Here is a 22,350-nt window from a genome sequence, read left to right on the forward strand (position 1 = left end):
TATCACCTACTTTGACTTATATTCAAAACCACTCTGCCCAGCCGGCCACTCCAGACTGATATTGTAGCCTTTTCTTGGGAACACAGCTGACATCCAGCTATCATTGAACTATGCATGCAGCGGGGAATAATTCCCTCCTTTTATATACAGTGCTGTTTTCCACCATCAGCGTACCCATTTTCATACACTAACAGGGCACACGCACATGCAAAATACCAGGCAAAGAGTCAGGCTTTTTCTTACAGCTTTGTGCTTACCTGTTCTTAAATACCTCACTGGTAACGTATCCCTTGAATCGATTTCAGTCTGCAAAGGTCTACTTACAAGCATGAAAGATCTTTTTTATTACATGTAAACCCTCCAAATACAAAGACTTAATAGAATTTTTCACAATATAAGCAATAAAATTACAGGGCGATTGTAATATTAAATTTTGAAATATAAACATTCCCCTTAATTTTGAAATGTAATTTTCTTCTATTATCTGCAAAACTAAGCAAAGGGTACCAACATGGTTTTGAAATTCTGCCGTAAAAAACTACCTTTAAAAAATATATCCTTAGTGTCACCTCATCACATAAAATTTCAGATAGTTGCAGCTCAACCTATAGATACCCAGACACACAGCGATTGTTCCGTATACAAACCTGCTGTAGCTGATGCAAGATAGGTTTAATATTCGAAACAATAATAAAAATAAAAAGAAGCAACTTCAGAAGAATTTGTAAAAATTAACAAAATAACCAGTTTTATTTAGCTTTCAGGTCAACAGCTTCAGAAATTAAGGAAAACTTCATACAGAACGAACATTTTTCTCCTTTCCCAGATGAAAAAGGTTGTATTGCTTGGTCCAGTCAACTACATTGGGTTTGAACATACCAAAGCAACTGCACTGAAAAAAGTCTGCAAGATTCTGGAAGCATCCAAGACTGAAAATGAGAGAAATATCCATTAATAAACCTAAGAAAAGACGACTGCAGGCATCAGAAATACACATTCACCATAAGACAGTACTTAAGATACAAAGCTGTCAGTGAAGACAGCTCTCGGAGAAGAAACATAAGAACAGTTCTCTATTGAGCATTACTCCTTTGTTGAACTTTTACAACCTGTATTACATTTAAGAGTGAGAGCAGATTAACTTGGACTCAAGTATTTAAGTTAGTACTTAGTAAGATCTCATCTGCTAACACACACGAGGAAATACAGACTTCTAGTATAACAGGGAGACCTTAGTACGAGTTTCTCTGTTGAGCTAAATACTGTAGAAAAGGTCAGAAAGGGGCAAGTTCACACCTTAATTCTCTTTCTGAACCTACAGGACAGGCACAGAGGTTGAAGAACAAATTAAAGGAAAACCCTCCCTCACCCCCAAAAGAGCATCTGCTGATTAGAGCTATGGACTGATTTGGCACACCTTCTTCCGATATACACAGCCGTGCAGAAAGAGCCCCAGGAGCTCTTATGCTGGCTGTTTATTTCCTAGGGCAAAGGAAGTTCTCCGCAAGGAAAATGAGATCCATTTCCTCTTAACCCAACTCATAACAGGCATGACTAGCACATCCACAGAACACCACTCTTTTGCGTTTACGAAGTAGTCAAGCAAATCTGTACTGAAAAAGTATGTGCTTAAAACACACTATTCATTAATACTCACTTGTATGGAGTTCTCCTGAGTGAAACAGGATGCTTAGAAGATTTTCTCTGCATCAGGAGGTTCATTCTCTCATGCGAGGTCAATCCCAAGAATGCAATCTTACGAAAGAGAAAATGTAAGTAATGGTTAAAACATGAACATCACAAATTAGAATTCTGGCGATACCAAAAGACGTCACTGAGAAGGGGGAGAGGGGGGAAGGAGGTGGGCCTGATCTACCACATAAGTAAGTGCTGCCATAACTAATGACTGAAAAGTATGTTTTCAAATGTCACTTGGACTAAAACAGAACCCAGCAAGCTGTAACATTAATGTTTCCACCAAGAAGGCAAGCTTAGTTGGGATGACTGTAAAGACTGTACTTTTACAGCTGTCTGTAGATGATCTATAGCAGTTAAGCACCTATCTCCTCATATTTTTTTTCTATATTCTACCACACAAATTAGTAGAAAAAGATCCCCCTAAAAAAGACAAAGTAGCTTAGCAAAAATGATGAAGTAGATGTCAGAGGCTCCACAGAAACTTTTTCATTTCCTTGATTTGACGTCTTCGTTCACCGAGTTTCACAAGGAGATTTATTAGGGGGTTTCACAGTTTTGCTTACTTATTCCTTTTCCTTTTTTTTTTTTTTTTTAAATCAACATAAATCTTACAAGTCCTTACAAACAGCTGCGAGGTTGCTTTGCTGAATGACACGCTCAATATCATGAAGCGGTACATTTACAAAGTACTGTGTACAAAACACAGTAGTTAACTGTAAATATTCTACGTAGGTCCTTTTTTCTCCAGGATGGTATCTCAGTGTCATGGACACTACAGAAATCTAGCAGTACACATTTTAAAAATGTTTTTTTTTAAAAAAAAATCCACAAGATGTAAACCATGTCTTCAGCTCAGTATGCTTAATGCATATTCAGATGACACAGCTTTTCTAGAAGCTGCTAAACAAGCTGTTTCCTAGATGTTTTGAGACAGCTTTTCTCCATCCTGGTTGCATAGCTAAGCTCTCCGAGAAAAACATAAACAAGAAATTTGACAGTCCTCATCAGGATAAAATCCAGGTCATATGTTTTTATTGCAGCGATAGGATTTAATACAGTCTAATGATGCTCTGCTGTAGAATTTCCATATCAGCACTGATTATGCCATTGAGCTTTTGTGCCTCTTTTGGGGTAGTAATACCAGTTCTGTTAGTCAAACAAGTTTCTTGCCTTTGCATACATCTTTTTTTTAGGTTTGGAGTTTTTGATGAGTGGGAAACCCAGAACTCGGTTATAGGAACGTTTTGCAGACTGTGATCCTACTTTTAGCATGGGGATGCTTAGTGCACAACTACCCATGAAACTTAAAAGGACTGTCCTGAGATTTAAGAAAAGGACCTAGATGTGACGTTAATTAGTCAAGGATAGCAGGCACAAAGTTTTTATGGGAGCAAATCATCTAGGGAGAAGCTTTAATATGATGACTCTAAGAGAGGAGCCTAAACTGAAGCAAAATAATACCTGAGAAAGCTGAACAGTTAGCCACAATGACGCCCATACAGTATGAAAACAGGCTACTGCAAAGATGTAGGAAACCCACGGAGAACAACGCATTATCTGGGTGAAGTACGTCCACGCTCCATCTTGATGATAACTTGTTGCACAATGGTTTGACCAATCTGACAAGATACATAATCAGTTTATTATGTTTTTAGGCCACTTAAGAACTGTAAAAAAGATTATTTGCATGAAATAAATATTACATAGCGATATGCTCTAGAAATACTATGTTTAATATATTGTGTTCCTACTTAAAAGCACCCACATAGGTATGTGACTGCTTGCTATTCTGGCTGCATAATCTTTACTTTACGTGTTCATAATCCACAGAAGAAACGTTCAAGGCACTGGCTACATACTTTTATATGATACTGAAATAAGTCATCATCTCTCGTTGTCAAGACTTTGACAATTCTGAAATTTTGCTTCATCCTTATTTGTAATTTTAGGACAAGAATTTATCATTTATCTTACACACCATCATCAACAAAGGCAACGTGATGGTGACATGAAATACTGAAAGCGGCATTTTACGACTATTGAATAGACGTAAACAGGAATGTCCATCTTCTGTAAATTTCTTAAGAGAAACTTAAAGCCTACCACATAAGTATTTAACCTATTAAAAATAAAACCCCAAACCCCAGACTAAAAGCAGAGCAACTTTTTTTTGCCTCTATGTCAGCAGAACAACAAAGAGGTTTTCCTCCAGTGTTCCTTCACACACAGGAAATACAGAATATCATATGCTCTTTGCACACATAAGACCACACTGAAACACAGAAAAGCAACTCATGTTCACACCCTGTGTCCTCCACTGCCACAGCTGGTTTGCTTCAATCTACATTGAATATTGACTCATTTTAATATAATGTGAAGCAATATAAAATAAAATTAACTCCCTCTACTTTTTATTTAAAAGGTTAGTGCTAATTCATCCTCAGGTACTGCATTATAGGGCTCTCCTCTCTCCTCCAAGAAATGTCTTAATTTTCCAAAGTAACAGTTTGGATTTATTAATGACATATATAGTTCTCTTCTTTTCAAAGTTATCACTACATTAAAAACAAAAAGAAACTTTTGGAAGTGTCCGATACGGATATTTCCGAATAACAAAACTCAATAAAGCCTTTGCAATAATGTAGTTACAAACTTATTTTCTATTACTGTAAAGGGTATCCAGACTAGAACCTGAACCCTGACCTTCCTCCACATGGCTTCCCTACTTCATCTCTAACAAAAATATGTTCTGATACTGTATTTTCTAATGGACATCCCACTACAGCTGATTCTTTCTTCTTACTCAACAAATAGGTAAGGAGATATTTGACCAAAGACTCAGATATCATGTATTTTCATTTAAATCAGAATTCCAAGATGACATCGCCGCTGAAATATCGTATCGTTTGTGCAGGTATAATTACACTTGCTGGAAACGAAATGCTGAAAAATAAAGACCATACAAACGCATCCTTGAAATGTAAATTAAAATAAATTCAACAGATACATACACAGAACAGTTCCATAAAGCAGCCAGAGACCAGTCACAATTAGGAAAGACAGGAACAGTAGGTAGTAACGATGGTTCCCAATGCCTGAATTTGAGGGAAGGAAAAAAAAAAGTTGACATTTTAAAATTCAGTAGGATTTGTATTTCCCCTTAAATTAACAGGAATAAAAAGAATCAAAACCACTCCTTACTATTACCTCTGCTGTCTCCAAGAGACTTTGACAAGGCTGATCCCCTTCTCAATTTTCTCCTGTAAGCCATCCCAATTTATACAACAGAATTAGTTCTCAAAGTCAACCGGGATTTGTCTCTTCTTCAGAGCACGCCTTCAGCTCTCTTAGCTAGGTGAGGGCTAACTACGCAACCACAGCTCTCCCTGTGCACAGTACAGTTGTCTCATGAGACTGAAAAATCTAAGCTATTCAATTTAATTGTTTGACCTTTGTGTGCTTCAGAATTGCAAACATACACATAAAAAACCCTGGACTTCTGTCAGAAGAACTGTTACATGAAGATACACAATTACTTTTCTTTAAATTACAATCAGTATTGCTCAAAACTTTGAAACAATACATCAGAAGGATATCTCACCACCTTGTAAATAGCACACACCATAAAAACATCTCCAAATATTTAACATTGAAAAAAAGCTATTGGCAAAAGAATATGCTAAAAATACATTGCTACAGATGTAAACCTCTAATCTTTCTATCTTGAACATCACCAGTAATGAGACAGAAAGGAAGAGGGAGTTTCTCGAAGAACACAAGACACGGGGTTATCTCAGTGGTCCAGCTGCCCCGCTTCGCTGCCTCTAACAGCGACAACAGGCAGCATCAGTTCAGGAGGACACGCAAGCCTGGCCACATCCTAGAGTTCATTCTCCTCATCCACAGCTACCGCATTAAAACGTCAGACCGTGCGTACTTGTCTAGTTCTTTTAGTACCTGCTTTTGGACACGCTGACCAAAAATTTGTCTGCTCTTTCTGAACCTTCTGATACCGCCTGTGTCTCCAAAGCCTTACAGCAGCAAGCTCCAAAATTTCCCTACCTAGCACGTACAGGCATTTTTTCTTTACCAATTTAAAATCCCATGCTATTCTGACTGAGCCTCCACTAGTCCCAGTATGATGTGTTTGGCGAACAACAGTTCTGCATTCACTTTGGCACCATCTTCACTGCTTTTTTTTTTTTTAAAAAAAGTCTCGATCATACCCCCTGTTCCTCCTTCTCTTAAAAGGAGTCCCAGACTTTTTGGTCTCTCCTCTTACAGTGACAGCTATATCCCTTTAATAATTTTAGTTGCCTTTCTCTCTGCCATCTAATTTTCCTCTCGCACCTATCAGTAAGCCTTTCAGGATCAACTGTGTATTCATCTATCAGGTGCGCTCTCTCTCTAAGGAGATAAATGTTACTTCTGCAACTTATTTTTAAAGTGGTGTTTTCAAATTTGATAAAACAAATGCTCTCACCTATGCACTGTCCAATCCACAGAGAATGCTGATCGTATCTGGCTACACATGAATCACAAGCAATGCAATGCATGGATCTCAAAGGCTTCCTTACCTAGTTGAGGATGAAGGAAAAGAACATAGTCATAGCAAAAGCATCTATTTTGCTCAAAGTTTAGAGAATCATCTCATGGGCACCATCACATTTTGTACAATTTCTGTGTAACAGACCTCACAACACAGAAAGTAAATGAGAACTATACAGCTTAATTTTACAAAAGGAGAGATGGAAATAATTATTATTTCATTAAGATTAGAGTCCAAGGACTCAAAGCATCAATTTTGTCACCATAAAAGCAAAAAAGAGATCTAAGTACTATATAACAAACCACGCATGTAACACTTGCACCAAGCAATGAGGAACAAGTTTTTATAGCAGTATTGAGTAGAAGCCAGGTTGAAAAAAACAAACACCAAAGCCTCACTTACAAGACACGACGTGCAAAATGTTCTGAAGTCCAAGCAACCTGCTTCTGCAAGAGCTACAATGTTCTGAAAGACAAAGCAGTTTGCGCTTGCATTTGTATCACATTTTCAGGGGGATCTATGAAGATCTTCACATTAGGCCTTTTGCAGTTCATAAGCATTTTGAATGCCAAGCACCGGGAGTTATAAGAACTTGCTATTTATTTAAAAAGGTCCATGAGAAACACAAAACAGCAAAGACTAATGCAACTTCACCCATTTGGAGAAGTATCTCCATGTTGCCAAAATTACCCAATAATGTGAACGAAATATTATTTAAAATGAGATGGTATTAAGGTACCAGGTGCCTCTCATCTAGTCAGCCAGACTTGACAGAGATGCGGAGCTCCTCTACTGTTCCTTTATGAGCACTAGATGGACAGCATTTACTAGTCCTGCAGCAACAAGCTAAAATTGCAGTTTATTCTCCCTGGCAACCTGAAGAAATAGCACCTCATGGAGAGCAAAGACATCACAAGCAAAATGCTTTCCTTAATCCACAGGCTGGGGAGACCAAACTACTAAATTCTCCACTGATTGGTAGGCCATGATTTCTTTCTGCCATTCTAAAACAGAGCTGGGAAATAGCAAGGGATTTACATGATGCTTAAGCACAAAACCCAAACCATTGTACACGTCTTCAAAGCAACTGAGAAAATTCAAGCCATTTCTAGCCTTTGGTATATCTAACGAGCATGGAGAATTGTAGGAAAGCGCTGTGAATATCTCCTTCTAACCTTAGACAACTGGAGTGGAAACCATACATAACTGCTATTTATGAAGTGAAGTTCTATGTGAATTTATATCACAGAAAACATCACTGCTGTGGGTCTGTACGAAGTTTCTCACATTTCAATGAGAAGATGGAAGCAAGGAAATTACGGCAGGAAGATGAGGATAAGGAAACAAGCAGTAGTAGGAAACACTATCTACAATCTATGTTGTTCAATGACAGAACTAAAAACTCTTAAAAGAACAAAGTGTATTTCACTGCTTTCAAGTTAAACAAAGCTGCATGTGCCAACAAACAAATCAACGAGAAGTAGGTAAGCGTTGCACCAGGTTAGCCCTCCCCTCCCATTTGTTTGTACAAAATCACCTACTTCTTTTCTTTCTTTTTCTGAAGTCTTAATATATCCAGGATCAGTTCTCCAAGTTTTATAGAAGTAATAAAGAAGACCCACTGCACTGAACATGGCAGTGATTTCAAAAATTGTATCTGTTACATGTAATATTCAGGTTAAGGAATATATTCTCATACCATGTATTACCGCTACTTGTCAAACAAAGCAAATAATCTAAAATTAGTTTATGTTATTTTACAAGCAACACATAAAAAGGAAAAGAATGACTTGCATTTTTATAGTAGGATCCTCTCTGTCCTTCAGAGGCCATCATATCCGAGAAGCTGAATATTCTGTCTAGTCTGAGTGCCGGAGAAGACTTTTACAACTGTATAGACCTGCATCACAGTATAGGTCCCTGTCATCCTCACTAGCAGAGTGCAGACTTTTGCCTTTGAATATTTAACAGATGTAAAATGAATGTAAACAGATGTAAAATGAATGTAAAATTTCTTATTTCCCTCTGAAGTTTTTCTATTGTATCTAAACAATACCAATCAGACATACATAGTTATTAAGCTTCCAGCAGCTGTGAGATTTGTTTGACTGCTGCACACACCCCTCGTCACTGAACAGGCTCTTACTCAGACTGTTTTCTACATCTTGCCCTCTTGTTTGTCTCAGCTAAAACAACTCAATAAATTTGGACAGAAAAATGCAACTGGAAGTCATCCCGAAACTACTTTGTCACTCAAAAAAACCCAAGCACACACTGCTAAACACTTCTGTAGGTAACAGGACAGCTATTGGGAAGCCTTCTTCCTCAAAAATATACTAGAAAATCCAGGACTATGAAATAACATAATTTCTGGTCTAATTGGACATTTTACTTCTTGCATACTGTTTGCTTTTACGCAGTGGCTGACTGTTGTATTTACATTATATGGAGGGAATTAATCTCTCATGAGCTCCAGAGAAATAGACTTAAATTCAGTACTTTTTATATATCGTTATTTGCTGCAGCTTCTCTAGCAGACAAATTATCATTATACGTGAGGGAGGATATACGGTCATTAGGAACATATTTTTACACTCTAGACTAAAAACATCTGTATGTCAGTTGAAAGGGGGAAAAAAACCACATCAATATTAACTCTCTATACAGCAACAGAGGAATGTGGAGCAGGGCAAGTTTCATACCAGTTACATTCAAGCATCAAACTTGAGAGCCTGGGCTGCTAAAGAACAGTCCCTGATGCCACCAAGGAGCCGCCAGCGAGCCCATGCCTGGATTCCATCTCCAGTGACTGTTCAGCCCCTATATAAACTGCAGAGCAGGAATAACTCTTTTAAATCAAGTACTGCAACCTCAAGGTTGTTTTGCCTTACAAACTAACACCACTGCAAATCGCTCTAATGAAAATCAAGATGATAACTTATGAATATTGCCACTGTATATTACCAGACTTAGAGCTGTGTTTGTTACAGTCCAATTGCAGGGTGCACTCACAGAAGTCAAAATGATGGCGCATTTCTTGTGGACGTTACTGGCCTATTTGCACTCCTATTGTATTTTTGGAGCCAAGAGAAGTCCTTAATTAGGATGGCTGGATTTTCACTCAGTCTAGAGGAACACTTTGACAGACATAAATACAGGTAACTAAACTAATGAACACTTTTATAACACTCAGATCTGTGACAAGTTCCAGAAGGAAAACCTTTTCATGAGGAAAACGGTTGGACAGTGAAATGGAAAACTATCCACTTGCCCACCTCACCAAGCTATGGTTAAGCCTTCAGGAGTATTGCTACGCTCACCGTCTTCAGCACAGTGTCTGACTCAAACCCCTATCGTTGGAATTTTTTTGCTTTTAATTTAAATGACACCAAAAAACCCTTAAAACTTCACAACGCAACACTGCATAACATGATTTTCATTTAGACAAGCATATGCGTGTATCCCCAGCGGGAATACACTTGATCAGTTCATCGAAGTTAATCCCGGTAATTCTATTAAGGACATCTTAATTGGGAACAGTAGAAAAGAAAATGCCACTTAAAGGATGAAGTAATTAAAAATTAATTAAAATTGTGTAGCAATATATTCTAGCTGGTTTAGTATAAAATTATTTACAGTTCTAAGTATCTCCCTGAAGGCCTTTTCACAAAACTTAATCGATAAATAAATAGATGCCTCCTGTGTACGAAAGAGCAGGGCACTAAAAAGTGAGTGTAAACTACTAAAGCATTCTTGTACTTAGCAGTGCAAAGCCTCTCCGAAGAAAGTAAATGACAGGTAGAAATTAATCCACTGTACACTAAGGATGCAGCGCACTCTGTGAGTAAAGATAGATAGGAGACTGGAATATCTCTTTTGGAGGGACATGAAAAAATTTGTTCCTTGTTTTTTTTTTGGGGGGGGGGATGGTGGTGGTGTTTTTAAAAGCAGAAGCACGAATACCACTAACTGTCTGATCCTTGCCATTTTAGAGACAAGAGATGCTTTGAAAATTATTATTAATGCATGTGTTATCTGGTTATACCACATGTCAAAATACATTACTGTATGAGAGTCTCAGTGAGGAAGATTAGAGAGTCACATGGAGATGTTAACAGAGTCAGTTACATTTGTAACAAAGGCATCCTCACTTTGATATTCCAGTAACATAAGAAATAGGTCTGAATTGGACACAAATATCTGCTAAAGATAAAAGAAGGTACAGATTTTTAGTCTGCATATAACTTTAAATTGAACCTAGAGTTATCTCACCCCTGCCCAATGGAAGTAAACCAATCTTACCAGCCATTAACAGTCACGTGGAATTGTCTGGGACTGCTCATTACTACCTGCATGACCAGGCCTAGATTTATTAGGAACTGCAAGGAGAGTCCTATTGCATTTCTTGAGTATAAAGGATATTAGGCAGGAACCAGATAAACCAGGTCACAGACATCCAAAAAACTGAACTTAGCAGAAATGCTGTGGGAAGATACCTCAGATTCTTGAGCCCCACAAATTGCCTGAAGAAATATTAAAAGAAAAAATTATTTTTAAAGAATATATTTAAACTGTAACTCCATAGAGTATAAATCATCTGTTTTGTTATTTTAAAAACTTTCACACACAAAGTATACTTCAAGTCTCTCAAAGCAATCAAGAATTGTCACTCAAAAGCGTTCTGTAGCCAGATGCGTAGGGGATTAACAATGCAAAAATGAAACTGAAGAGTGCTCTGTTCCACCCGAATATTATATTGTAACACTGGGTTAAAGCTGCAATCTCTGCCCATTTGACACTGATAGCATTGCCGTTTCAATTAATGTTGCAGGAACTGTTGAAGAAAGCAGGAAACCTGTGAAACAGCTTAGGATAACACTGGAGGTCTGGGGAACAAAAGGGGAGGAAATAGTTCATTAGAACTCATTCTGTGTCAGAAATAAAGAAGGAAAAGTTGAGATAAAGCATATTTTTGAGCACTGTCATGGATATCTCAGTGTCTACCAGATGCAGACTTTCAATAACACTCTCTGTCATTTAAAATCAGCTAACAGACTGCTTAAACACTTTAGGTTTTGGGGGTTTGCTTTCCCCGCCCCCCAAGTCTTTCCATTATGAAAAACTATTATTTTGCACACCTGAAGACATTCGATTTCTACAGTCATTCAAAAAAGTACATATATTTAAATCCTTCACACACCTCCTCAGAAATGGCTGCAGTGCATCTTTCATGCTAAGTGAAACCAAACTCTGAAAAGAATACTGCATTAGATACCTTATATGGTGTCTGTAACAATTAAACACAGAGATAAAAAGCCACAAACCTCACAAACAGAGCCATCCCAAACAGCAGGAAGACAAGCAGGCCTCCTTTCAAAAGCCAGGAATCAGAACTTAAATTCATTATGTATCCTATGGCCCACATCATTGTCAAGATAGATGCCAACAGCAGGAAGAGCTATTAAAATGATTATTGTTAAAATTAGAACAAAGTATTCAAGCAGGACTTACTTCAAAAGTATTCAGTTAGTGTGATAGCAAATGCTGAAAGACTCAGGGTAGATAAGACAAGGTGACACATCAATACGTCAAAAGTGTGTGGGGTGAATGACACAAAAAACCCCAACCAAACCACTGCTACATGCTTTAAAGAATTTCATTTTTGTGCACCCAACGTCCCAAGCTTTAGAAGATCCTCATGTTAGCAAAGAGTTAAGTTTCATACTATTCTGAACACAGGGTGCTGTAGCTTTATTTCCATTAGTTATTACTTGGGAAATTACCTCATATTTCTCTATTATTTTCAGTAATCTGTTATTTCTTCTGCTTCTCATTCTTTCTTCTTCTTTTACCATATGAACCATGAAGCGATTCAGACTCTGATAAGCAAGGTCAAGAGGTGTCTCTCCCTTTAACAACAGAAATGTTTAGTTATTTATGCACTTAACACATACATGCTTTTCTTTTTAACAGAAGCAGGACATAAATAGAGCTAAAACAGGAATAACTGGGCAATTACTTCTCAGCCCCATCCCTCCTTTCTTTTTAAGGCAATGATAAGCTAAATTCAGAGTTTAAACATGCTTAATCCACTGCTTTCTAGTTCTAAAAACTGATTCTTGCAACCAGACTGCATCCATTTGAGTTATTTGTTGGAGTGTCTCCAATAACCTGAAACGGTAAACTGCCTGCTAGAATATTACATGCTTACTGAAAGGGAAGGCTTCTTGTTTATGTTAAGGTTTTAAAACCAAACAGCAATATCCTAAGTCACACATATGAATTTAAAAGAAAAAAAAGCAGCAGATGGAAAAGCTCCACAGCTTCATACACACACCCTGGACAACTACGTTGTGCAAACATATCTATACAGTCACAGGAATTGATGCTTTCAACATTTATACTTCTCACTATCAGTTTTTACAAGTATTAGGATAATGACTTTCATATACGACCAGCCCTTTTGAACCTACAACCAGGCATTGCCAAACACTGGTTTGCACCGGATGACACACACATCTCTTTCAAGTCTTAGAGTCTCACTGAACACCAAGACATTTTCGTTTTTAAAAATCTGGACTAAGTCATTAGTCCTCATGACAATGTTGTGAGGTAGAAAACAGCCAATTTTTAAGAAAACAAAACAAAAACACCAAAGGAAAAAAAAAGGGGGGGGGCAGGGGGAAAATCTGCAAAGAGCACAATTACGTTCAAAGCAACTGAAAGGCTTGGCTGTTTATTAAACAAACGTTGCAAAAAATCTCAGCATTCATACTGTGAGCCACACCGCAAGGAAGGTGCTCACTCCCTTTGGGAAAGACTAAGAACGCGTGCTCTTAATTGACCCCTGTTGCAAAGGATATCCAAAGTGGAGAGGACTCAGATTTTTCTTTACATTCATTTTACACATGCATGCCACATGGCATGAAATATCATGAAAGAAATTGTACCTTGATATTTTTTACATCCAGGCTGGCACCAGCTTCCAGCAACAGATCCACTGCATTAACATTTCCTGATGTTATTGCCCAATGCAGTGCAGTATTCTTTTGAACATTGTCTACAGCATTGAGAGAGGGTTTAAACTTTAAAAGAAACCTTGTGGGTTCTGGTCTAGATGAAAATAAAAGTGTAAAAGTTAACAAACAGAAGATAATCTACACTGGAGATGAAACTTTAGAACAACTTATAAAAACCACTCTTCCCTTCTGTGAAATAACAGCAGATACACAATGCCTTGTCTCAGAACAAGCTCATCAACTGTAAAGGATAATTCGTAATTTAGATGATAAAGATAATTTGTATAGACTGAGAGATGATTGCAGGTGGTAATGTAGTTTATACAGATTTCTAATTCAGGACCTGTCCTGAGGGGTTTTTCTCCAGACTACGTTATCTTACCATTTTAACAACTATGAGGTATATACACGACTGTATCTTTCTACAACACCATGTATAAGCATACATCTCCACATTTTATTTATTCTAAATGTATTTTACTGCATCCACCTCCACTTATTTTCATTTCTGGGAAAGCACAACAACGCTGCAGACAGTTCAGCCACGAACCTAAACTTCTTTTAGAAGTTCTTTTGACTCTCTTCGCTATATCCAATTAGCTACTTCATAACTCTTGATCTGTGAAATACTGCCTGTTTTAGTACAACCAAAATGGAAAGGAATGCCAGTTTAACAAAAAATTCAGAAAAAGAACAGCAATCACCTCACCGCTTCTTGGGTACAACAAAACAGATTATTCTTAAGTTATTTACTACTTACCCAATCACTTTCTGCGCTGCTAACATTAAAGGTGTTTGCCCATTGAAGTCTGTTGTGTCTATGTTCTAAGTATAAAAGATAACAAGCATGTGATTACCAGTGATTTCAGGAAATGGAGTTAGATGGTCAGATTCAGAGCTATACAACTGGCTTAGCTTCACCGCAGTAGTGGAAAGGAACCAAATTCTACCAGCCAAGAAGCCAATGCTCATTTAAACATCCCCCCCACCCCTCTATGAGTCTTGTGTGTCATCCCTTTCAGAACATGCTGAGTCTCCACTAACGATATTTTTAAAGAAACCATGCTAACCACATTTCTCGTCCTCTTTTGTGCAAAAATACTATAAATAAAACAACCTTGTGAAGCAATGTTAACCTTCTTCCTTGTATAAAGAGAGGTACGTAACAGAATGCCTGAGTAAGTAAAACTGGTTTATTAGAACAATAAAAAATGATTCATTGATTATGCACCTCAAGACATCGTTATTTAAACATCTAACTCGCATTACCAAATTTTCTTCCTCCTTCTTCACAATGAAGGTTTCCTTCTCCCGATCTCCACCCATCATTACGTCAGAGCACATTTACTTAAATGCTTAAACTCTTGGACTTTTTAGTAGACGATAGGTGGGCTAAAAACTTCAGAATGCTTGTGATATATACCATCTATACCTACATTCCAGAAATCAGTTACTCTACTAAAGAGAGCTCTATGAGAAAGGAAATAAACTTACAGATCTTTAAATCTAAATACTCAGTGTTTCAAAGAAGCAGTCTAGATGATATGAGAACTCTCCTCTCATTTTTATTAGAAAATTGTTACACTAGTCATTAATTCTGCTTACTTCAGACGTAAGCTACGCAGACATCAACTAGAGCGGATACAACATAAAATTGCATAAAATATAGAAAATTCTAATAAAAATTTCAGACCTAGTCTGATCATCTATTCTGCACGCTTCAACTGATGGACAATTGCACAGATCATTAGTTACAAAATCGTAATTAGATAGTAAATACTTCATGACATATATATGTCATATACTGCCTTTTGTTCTCAGGTTTAAAAGCCAGTTGTTATTTATACAGCACTCCAAATCTGCAGAGCCTGAACAACTCTCCTTAAACACTCTGAACTGTATGTGAATGTGCATGTGTGGGGATGACAAGAACAGGGGAGTATTAAAAATAACCCCAAATATACATATATATATATATACACACACACACGCATATAAATAATCTAAGTTTCTCTGAACTTATGGTACAGGGAAGTAGTTGCCAAATGCCTGCTTATCATCTAGAAAACAAAACAGTTAATTCTGAAATGTATTGTACACACAGGCAGCTGCTAGTGAGTAGAAAACAATACGTGGGACATCAACAACGTACCTGGCCCTTTGATATGAGGTAAGCTACAATGGGCATGTGTTGAAACAGCACCGCTAAGTGAATGCTGCTGAATCCTTCCCCATCAATAAGACTGGGATCCGCCCCACATTTCAACAATAACATGACCATAGGTAGGTGTCCTTGTCTGTAATGATATAGGAAAAGAAACTACAGAGATGACAAAAAAGACGGAAATACTGATGAAAGTATTGCCTTAATAATTCCCACAGATAACCCTGCAAAAAAAAAAAATGTCCTTTCAGATTCTTGTGTTTTTATTCAGGAAATTACTTCTTTTTTAATTAAAAGTTTATATCAGAGAATTATATTAAATATATAACTTATACAGTCAGCCTAAGGCAAACTGTCAGTTTAGAATACAATGGTTATCCTATAGTAATTACTCCTGCGAGCAGTCTTTCTCAGAAGAAGTATCTAACTTTTTTTGGCAGCAGACTAAGATCATCCAGAAGAAAGCACCGATCTTCCAGCATGAGAATTCGCAGTCTGAGAAGTTATCCCAGAATAATTACTTAAAGTTATGGTTTTTCCAGAGAAGCAGCGCTTTGCTCTGTTCATCATTTTACTGAAGTCATGTCATAGAAGCCAAAGTTGTATGACTTTAAACTGTATCAGGTTGAACAGATGTAGTCTAGAGCAGATGTAGATGTAGAAAGAGCAGACCCAAAGAGGCATTAAACACACACAAGCAGCAACAGCTACTGTTGCCCAGGAAGAGACACTGCACATTTGTGGTGGCAGCTATAAGGAGCCCAAGAGGAAAAGCTAGGGCCACTGGGACAAGCTCAAACACCTCTCCATGCGCCTCTGAGCAATGTCTTAAACTGGTCCTACCACTACATGCTTGTGCTTTATAGCTCAGCACTGGCAGCGCTGAGTCTTATGAGAGCACACCACGGGAATCTAGTGCAGAAGCTAAAACAACTGAGAGCATACTGGTGAGACAGGCTGATGTCCGAGGGAACTGTGCCCACAAGTTTTTCAGACTTAAACTGTGCCCTAATAAGCACCAAACTCTAACTTCAGCGACCTGACACAGCCAAGTCTTCCTTGCCCAGTAAGGCAGGGCTTATGAGGCAAAGTCTTAACAGCACTGTTTCATCCCTAGGGAAAGTTTCAAAACGCAAGTCCGAGTGACTAAAACACAGACACTGAACACAACTCTGTGGCCTGCAAGGTTGCCAGGAATCAGAGAACAGATTTCAGCATTGTTATGGACATGCAGTGAAATTCCTTATACGGTAGAAAAATAAACATACCACAGAATTTGGTTTAAGATGACCACTGCTGTACTACACAACGTACAACTTAAGTAATTACGTACGTAGCTTCACTTAATACTACCAGATTTACAATGAGTAGTTGCAAGCAGCATACCTGATGGCCCAGTGAAGGGGAGTTGAATTCAAATCTCCACCTAGCTGATCCACTATTGCGCCTTTGGAGATATAATATCTGTATAACAGCAATGCAATACAATTAAAAAGAGACGTAATAAAATATTAAAACATTATACTAAGGACAAGATAGCTCTAGTAGAAAATAGCTCATAATTAAAAAAAGAGTATTTTTGCAACAAAGATGCTGTTTTGAGAAAATGAAACAAAAGGGAAAATACAACAACTAGCAAGGCACCTATAAAATCAGCTTTAATCTTTGTTAAACAAACCAAACCAAACCCAGGAAAATCTAATGATTTCATGTATTACATGATTTCAAACATAAAGAAACCACGGTAACTTTACATTTCAGTGACATTTTCACAAAGGTAATTGGGTTAAGATTTGTATTTTATGCTTTTCTTCTCAAGCAGCCTGTTCCCTTTGTTTTGAAGTATAATAGCCACATAGTGATTATAAATAACAGTGGCAGAATGCTTGTATTACTTTCCCAAGGACTCTAGAGCTTACTTAACCAGCTCCTGTCTGTTGTTTATCGCCGCCCAGTGAAGAAGAGTTACATTTTCTTTGTCTGGTTGCCGAACATCGTATCCTGCCTCTACCAGTTCTTTGCATCGCTCTACTATTCCATACCTTAAATGAGAGAAAACCACATTGATTTACTTATCATTCATCAGGTATACTCCAGTTTAGAGACAGCCACATACTTGAGCAAATTCCACCCTACATTTGATGAAAGCTTTTCAAAAAGAGTCAGGCTGAGCCCTGTCGAGTAAAATTTCCTACCTAACAAAACAAACCTGGTTGAGATACCATTGTTTATGATAAAAATATTTACACTAGCACCTTTACATGATTTTTTTCTATGGGGATTCTTTTACTATGGGGAGAAAATGAAACTGGAAAATTTTCCACTGTAAAACTATCCAACCTGACTCACGTTTGGGGACACTCCCATCTATTTCATAATTTAGGAGGGATGGTAGCATTGGGTTGACGGTTGGACTCGATGATCCTAGAGGTCTTTTCCAACCTTAATGATTCTGTGATTTTTGCACACACAGAACATGTACTTACTGCGTAGCCTTGACGATGTCACAGGTGCTAGGGTCTTCAACAATTGGGTACGGTCCCGTCAGCACCGGTAGGTCTTTATCCCTGCGGGCGCTATGGCAGTTGTGCATATGGGGTCCATGAGGCCCATGGCAATGGTTTTTACACTGTTGGTTGACAACGCATCTATCAACAAATGTTATTTCTGTGCTGTACGCTACACCTCCCTCCTTACCACTTGCACGCGCTATACTTCTTAAGTTGCGTTAATACAAATAAGAAAGTGAATTCAAAGCACAGTTAAAACCACCTGAAAAGAGACTAATCCTTGCATTCGGTGCAGGGACACGGGCTGGCTCAGGGAGGGCTGAGGGGAGAGGGTTCAGGTCCATGAGGCCGAATTAGGATGGCGCTGACACCTCGCAGAGCGGGCTCCGGACGCCCTCGCCCACAGCAGCGCCGCTACCCCAGAAATGACAGCGTCCTTGAGGAGAATCCGACACGCACGGGCGGGCTCGGGAGGCCCAGGGCCGGCCGGGCTCAACACCAGCCGCCAGGCCCCAGGGAAGGCGCCCGCCCGGCAGGACAGGGGCCTCCTTCCGCGGCCGAACGGAGCCGCCGGGAGCCGGAGCCCGCCGCCGCCGCCGCGGGGAGAGCCCAGCCCGGGGCAGCCCAGCGGCCGCCCGCCCGCCTCCGAGCTCGTCCCGAGGGGATCCGGCCGGCAGCCAGGGCCGCGTCCCGGCCCGCCGCCCCTCCCCGGCTCCAGCCGCCTTCCCGCCCGCCGCCTCACGGGGCCCCGAGGGGCGGCACGGCGGGCCCGGGCACCTCGCCGCGGCCGGGCGGACCGAGGGCAGAGCCGCCTCCTCAGCACCCACCCTCCTTCCCGCCGCTCCCCGGCCGCCGCGCCCGGGCTCCCCTCACCGCCGGGCCGCCGCTCGCCATCCTCCCCGCCCGGAGCTCGGCGACCGCCGCAGCTTCCTGCTCCCGCTTCCTGGTTACCGGCTCCGGCAGGCGGCGGGGCCGGGCCCGGGGCGGGCCGGGGCGGGCACGCACCCGTCCCCGGCCCGGGCAGCCGCCGGGTACAGCGGGAGGAGCGGGGAGAGCACCTGGAACCACCGCAGGCAGGGCTCAAAGTTGGTATTAAAACACGAGAAGGAGTTTCCAGCCCTTGTAAACATTTTGACACATGGTGATGTTGTAAGCAAACATTACAGTGTGAAAGGCTACCGAAGAATTATCCTAATGCTGAGCACATAAAATAAAAGCTCCAAAAGCAATGCCTCATTTATGACTGCCCTTGCCCTGATTAAAGCCGGGGAGGAGCAAGCTTTATGTATGTATGTGCTTTATTATTAAGCACATACAGCGGGGGCAGAATAAAAGTTATTAAGGCAATCAGAAACCCATCCTCTCACGCTGAAGGGTTTGATGTTGCAACCTTAATAACATTCACTCAACAGGTCTTTGTATGTAGTTTTCTGCAACTATTTTGAAGGGGGCAAAAAATATTTTCTCTTTCATACAGTCATAGCAAGACTCTCCTCTCTCATTAGAGCAGTATCTACTATTTCAGTCGAAAAACCCCCATCGCACAGCAAATGGCCAGAACAAGCTGCTATCAGCTATCTTGAGAGAACTGAAAATGCCTGTTGGTTAGCGCTGTGGGCTGGTGTCAGCTGGCGTACGCCCTCGTTCCTTCCTTCCTCCTCGATCCACAGAAAATGTCCTGCTCAGCGCGGTGCCAACTGACGGAGGTATGGCGAGGTTTGGGGGGCTGCGGGGAGGGAGTTCTCATCTGCTGAGGGGAAGCCTGGCCTGGCACATCGCGCGTATTTTCAAGTCAGTGTTGCCACCTTGGAGAAGGAATGGTTCTTCATCAAGTTCTTTAAGAGCTTCACACCCTGTTAGCAAGTTTGCCAGTTACCAAAGTTTCGCCGAGGTGTGTAAGTCTCGATGAGAAGATGGAAAATTTCAGAAAAAAAAAAAATTCAAATGCTCTTTTTGGTTGGTTTGTGAATACTCTCAGATAAGGCAGAAAATCTGTAGCAGACTAACTTCTACTTAACAAATCCTAACTTCTTGCACGCCAAACTCTCAACCTGGAAAATGCTCTTTTTCTCCTTCGATTTTATTTTTGCATTGGTTAAGTCCATTGCCTTCACAAGTCCTAAAACAATCATTCTGCCTCCCAAACAGCCTTTTTCAAGTGACTCTGCTCGTGATTAGTGTCGTTTTGATAACAGTAAAGAGATACTTCAGTGGTTAGCATCTTTCAAATAGCATTTTGCATTCACTTGACTGGATAAATGACAGAGAAGCAAGCATAAAAAATGCTATTAAATCAGATTGAATTATATGAAGAGTGCAATTTAAATAGTATGATGCTTTTTTATGGCAATGCATCATATCATACATTTTACATTTCCCTTATTGCTTTTGATGCCGTTTTACAAAGCGCTATAAGTAATAATATTTTTTGCACATAAGGGAATCTTTTCTGAAGAAAAAATCAGAGAGCACAGATAGCTTTCAGTTTCCTTCTAGAAACTTTTTCCTCATTGTTTCTCTCCTGAAAAAGAAGAGGAAAAAATCTTTCTCCGCTCCTGCTGCACAGGAGTTTTTAATGGAGCCCCAGGAAAAACACCACAGTCCTGCCAGAAGGAGAATCATTGTAATTCTACCTCTATTTACACCCCTAAAATAAAGGCATCAACTGTGTCTGTGAAATTTGAATAAAATGGAGTGTATGTGTCCTCAGAATGACTCGAATTCCGTTCCTATGTTATTTGTGCAGAGTCCCTCGCAGCCAGCGGTGGAACAGAGGCACAAGGCAACAGCTGCTGTACTCCAGTTTCCAGGTGTTCAGAGGAAAAAAAAGTCCACGAACGTTGGCCAAAGGTTCTGCATTGCCACACACACTAAACCGAGCTACCAGCTACGTGGGGATGTACAGGCTGCCTGTGCATGGGATTCGGGGCCAGATATTCTTCTCAGGGAAGATTTCTAAACTTACACAAAACCGGGAATGCCATACCCCTAAGCAGAGTATGGTTTGCAGGTGCTCATGCATGATGTTGAACTACAGTTATTTTATTCTCAAAATGTTTAGCATGCAACATTCTCTTCATCTGATGTAAACAAGGGCACCAAACAGAAATGCTAACTTTGATTAAGCTGTTGTCTATAAGGCAGTGAAAAACCAGGACACCCTCAGTGGCTCGCAACAAGTGAGGAAGAGACACGAGAATTTTAAAAACCCTCAAGAAAACTAGATGTGTTGACTACTGGCTTCTGCGTACAGCTTCCCAGTGTTTCATAAGCACGGCTAAGCACGTACCACAGTGCTGTGGGAGTTTTAACTAATAAAGCCATCGTTTACGAGAGCTGATATTTTTATGGTTTGGTAAGTCCAGATCTGATGAGTGGTTTCGACTAGAGAGCAGGAGAAGTCAGTGGGACAAAGAAATTTCTTCTCTGTGCTCTCCTCAGATAACAAATAGAGACAACATTGCCTAAAGAGACTCAGATCATCCCAGAACGTCAGGCCGATGTCCACATGATGCCAAACAGCACAACTGGAACAGATGCTGGAATACTACCTGAAAGGAGATAAAAGCGAGGTGGGTGTTAGTCCCTTCTCCCAAGTTACTAGTGATAGAAGGAGAGGAAACGGCTTCAAGCTGCGTCAGGGGAGGTTGAGATTGGCTGTTAGGGAAAGTTTCTTTACTGCAAGAGTGGTCAGACACTGCAACAGGCTGCCCAGAGAGGTGGGGGAGTCGCCATCCCTGGGGGTCTTTAAAACACATGTAGATGCAGCACTTCAGGACATGGTTTAGGAGACATGGGGGTGTTGGGCTGATGGTTGGACTTTATCCTAGAGGTCTTTTCCAACCTTAATGATTCTATAAACTTCTTTCCTCCTCTTCATTTTTTAAATTCTCAAGATTGTAAGTTGCATTAGAAACACGCTCCTTTAGGTACTTTATTTTTAAGATTCATCCCCCCCCAGACACAAAGCTGTGGCACAAGGATGGAACAGTTATCTGAGAACGCATTTTACTTCAGAGCAGCCTCACTTCGTTGTAGCTGACCATACTGGATCTTAAAAAAAAAACAACCAGGAGAAACGTTTGGAGTGTGCGCACACGGTCTGCATTTCCTAAAGCTGTGGTTTACGGTTGAATTGTAGGACTTTATCACGTCACCACAGTGACCCAGCTCACTTGCCTCACTAGCTCCAAAGAGCATAAAGCCAGCGTAGGAGCAATCAGTTGATTTGGCCTCGTGAAATTCCACCGAAGTTACACAACAGACGATATTAAACAATAGAAGACACGTAGTTCATTGCTGTTGGTCAGAGAAGCTTTGCTAATCTAAAATAAGGAACTGCGTAGTATAACTGAGGACAGATTTTAATCTGTCACATCAGTTTAACTTTAGGGAATAAAATACATCTAT

The 22,350-nt window shown here is 40.0% G+C and overlaps 1 protein-coding gene across 3 annotated transcripts; it reads right to left on the reverse strand.

The window, feature by feature from the left end:
• Window positions 1-721: 721 nt before the first annotated feature.
• Window positions 722-18,930, reverse strand: ZDHHC13 (zinc finger DHHC-type palmitoyltransferase 13). 3 transcript variants are annotated; one of them, XM_064452871.1, is made up of 17 exons: window positions 18,814-18,930; window positions 17,917-18,059; window positions 17,350-17,472; window positions 16,817-16,894; window positions 15,419-15,563; window positions 14,027-14,091; window positions 13,198-13,360; window positions 12,031-12,156; window positions 11,572-11,705; window positions 10,668-10,770; window positions 7,789-7,911; window positions 6,650-6,712; window positions 6,182-6,275; window positions 4,710-4,793; window positions 3,160-3,317; window positions 1,658-1,755; window positions 722-929 (listed from the first exon to the last, which is right to left on the reverse strand). In XM_064452871.1, exons 1-17 carry the CDS (start codon window positions 18,832-18,834, stop codon window positions 794-796), a joined length of 1,857 nt encoding a protein of 618 aa, XP_064308941.1. In that variant the 5' UTR covers window positions 18,835-18,930; the 3' UTR covers window positions 722-793. The 3 variants fall into 3 exon arrangements, with proteins under 3 accessions (XP_064308941.1, XP_064308942.1, XP_064308940.1); XM_064452872.1 differs by lacking the exon at window positions 18,814-18,930 and adding an exon at window positions 18,768-18,790; XM_064452870.1 differs by lacking the exon at window positions 18,814-18,930 and adding an exon at window positions 18,203-18,226.
• Between the last annotated feature and the right edge of the window lie 3,420 nt (window positions 18,931-22,350).

This window comes from Phalacrocorax carbo, chromosome 5, assembly GCF_963921805.1.
Source record: "Phalacrocorax carbo chromosome 5, bPhaCar2.1, whole genome shotgun sequence".
Lineage (NCBI taxonomy): Eukaryota > Metazoa > Chordata > Aves > Suliformes > Phalacrocoracidae > Phalacrocorax > Phalacrocorax carbo.

Bases quoted from the DNA above. Each gene is read 5' to 3' on its own strand.
- ZDHHC13 (XM_064452870.1), bottom strand. From the start codon at position 18,226: ATGCAAGGATTAGTCTCTTTTCAG. The intron at 17,473-17,916 runs GTAAGTACATGT...CTCTCATTTAAG, and splicing joins GACATCGTCAAGGCTACGCA to GTATGGAATAGTAGAGCGAT. The intron at 7,912-10,667 runs ATCCTTTATACT...TGAATATTACAT, and splicing joins TTATCTGGTTCCTGCCTAAT to GTAACAGATACAATTTTTGA.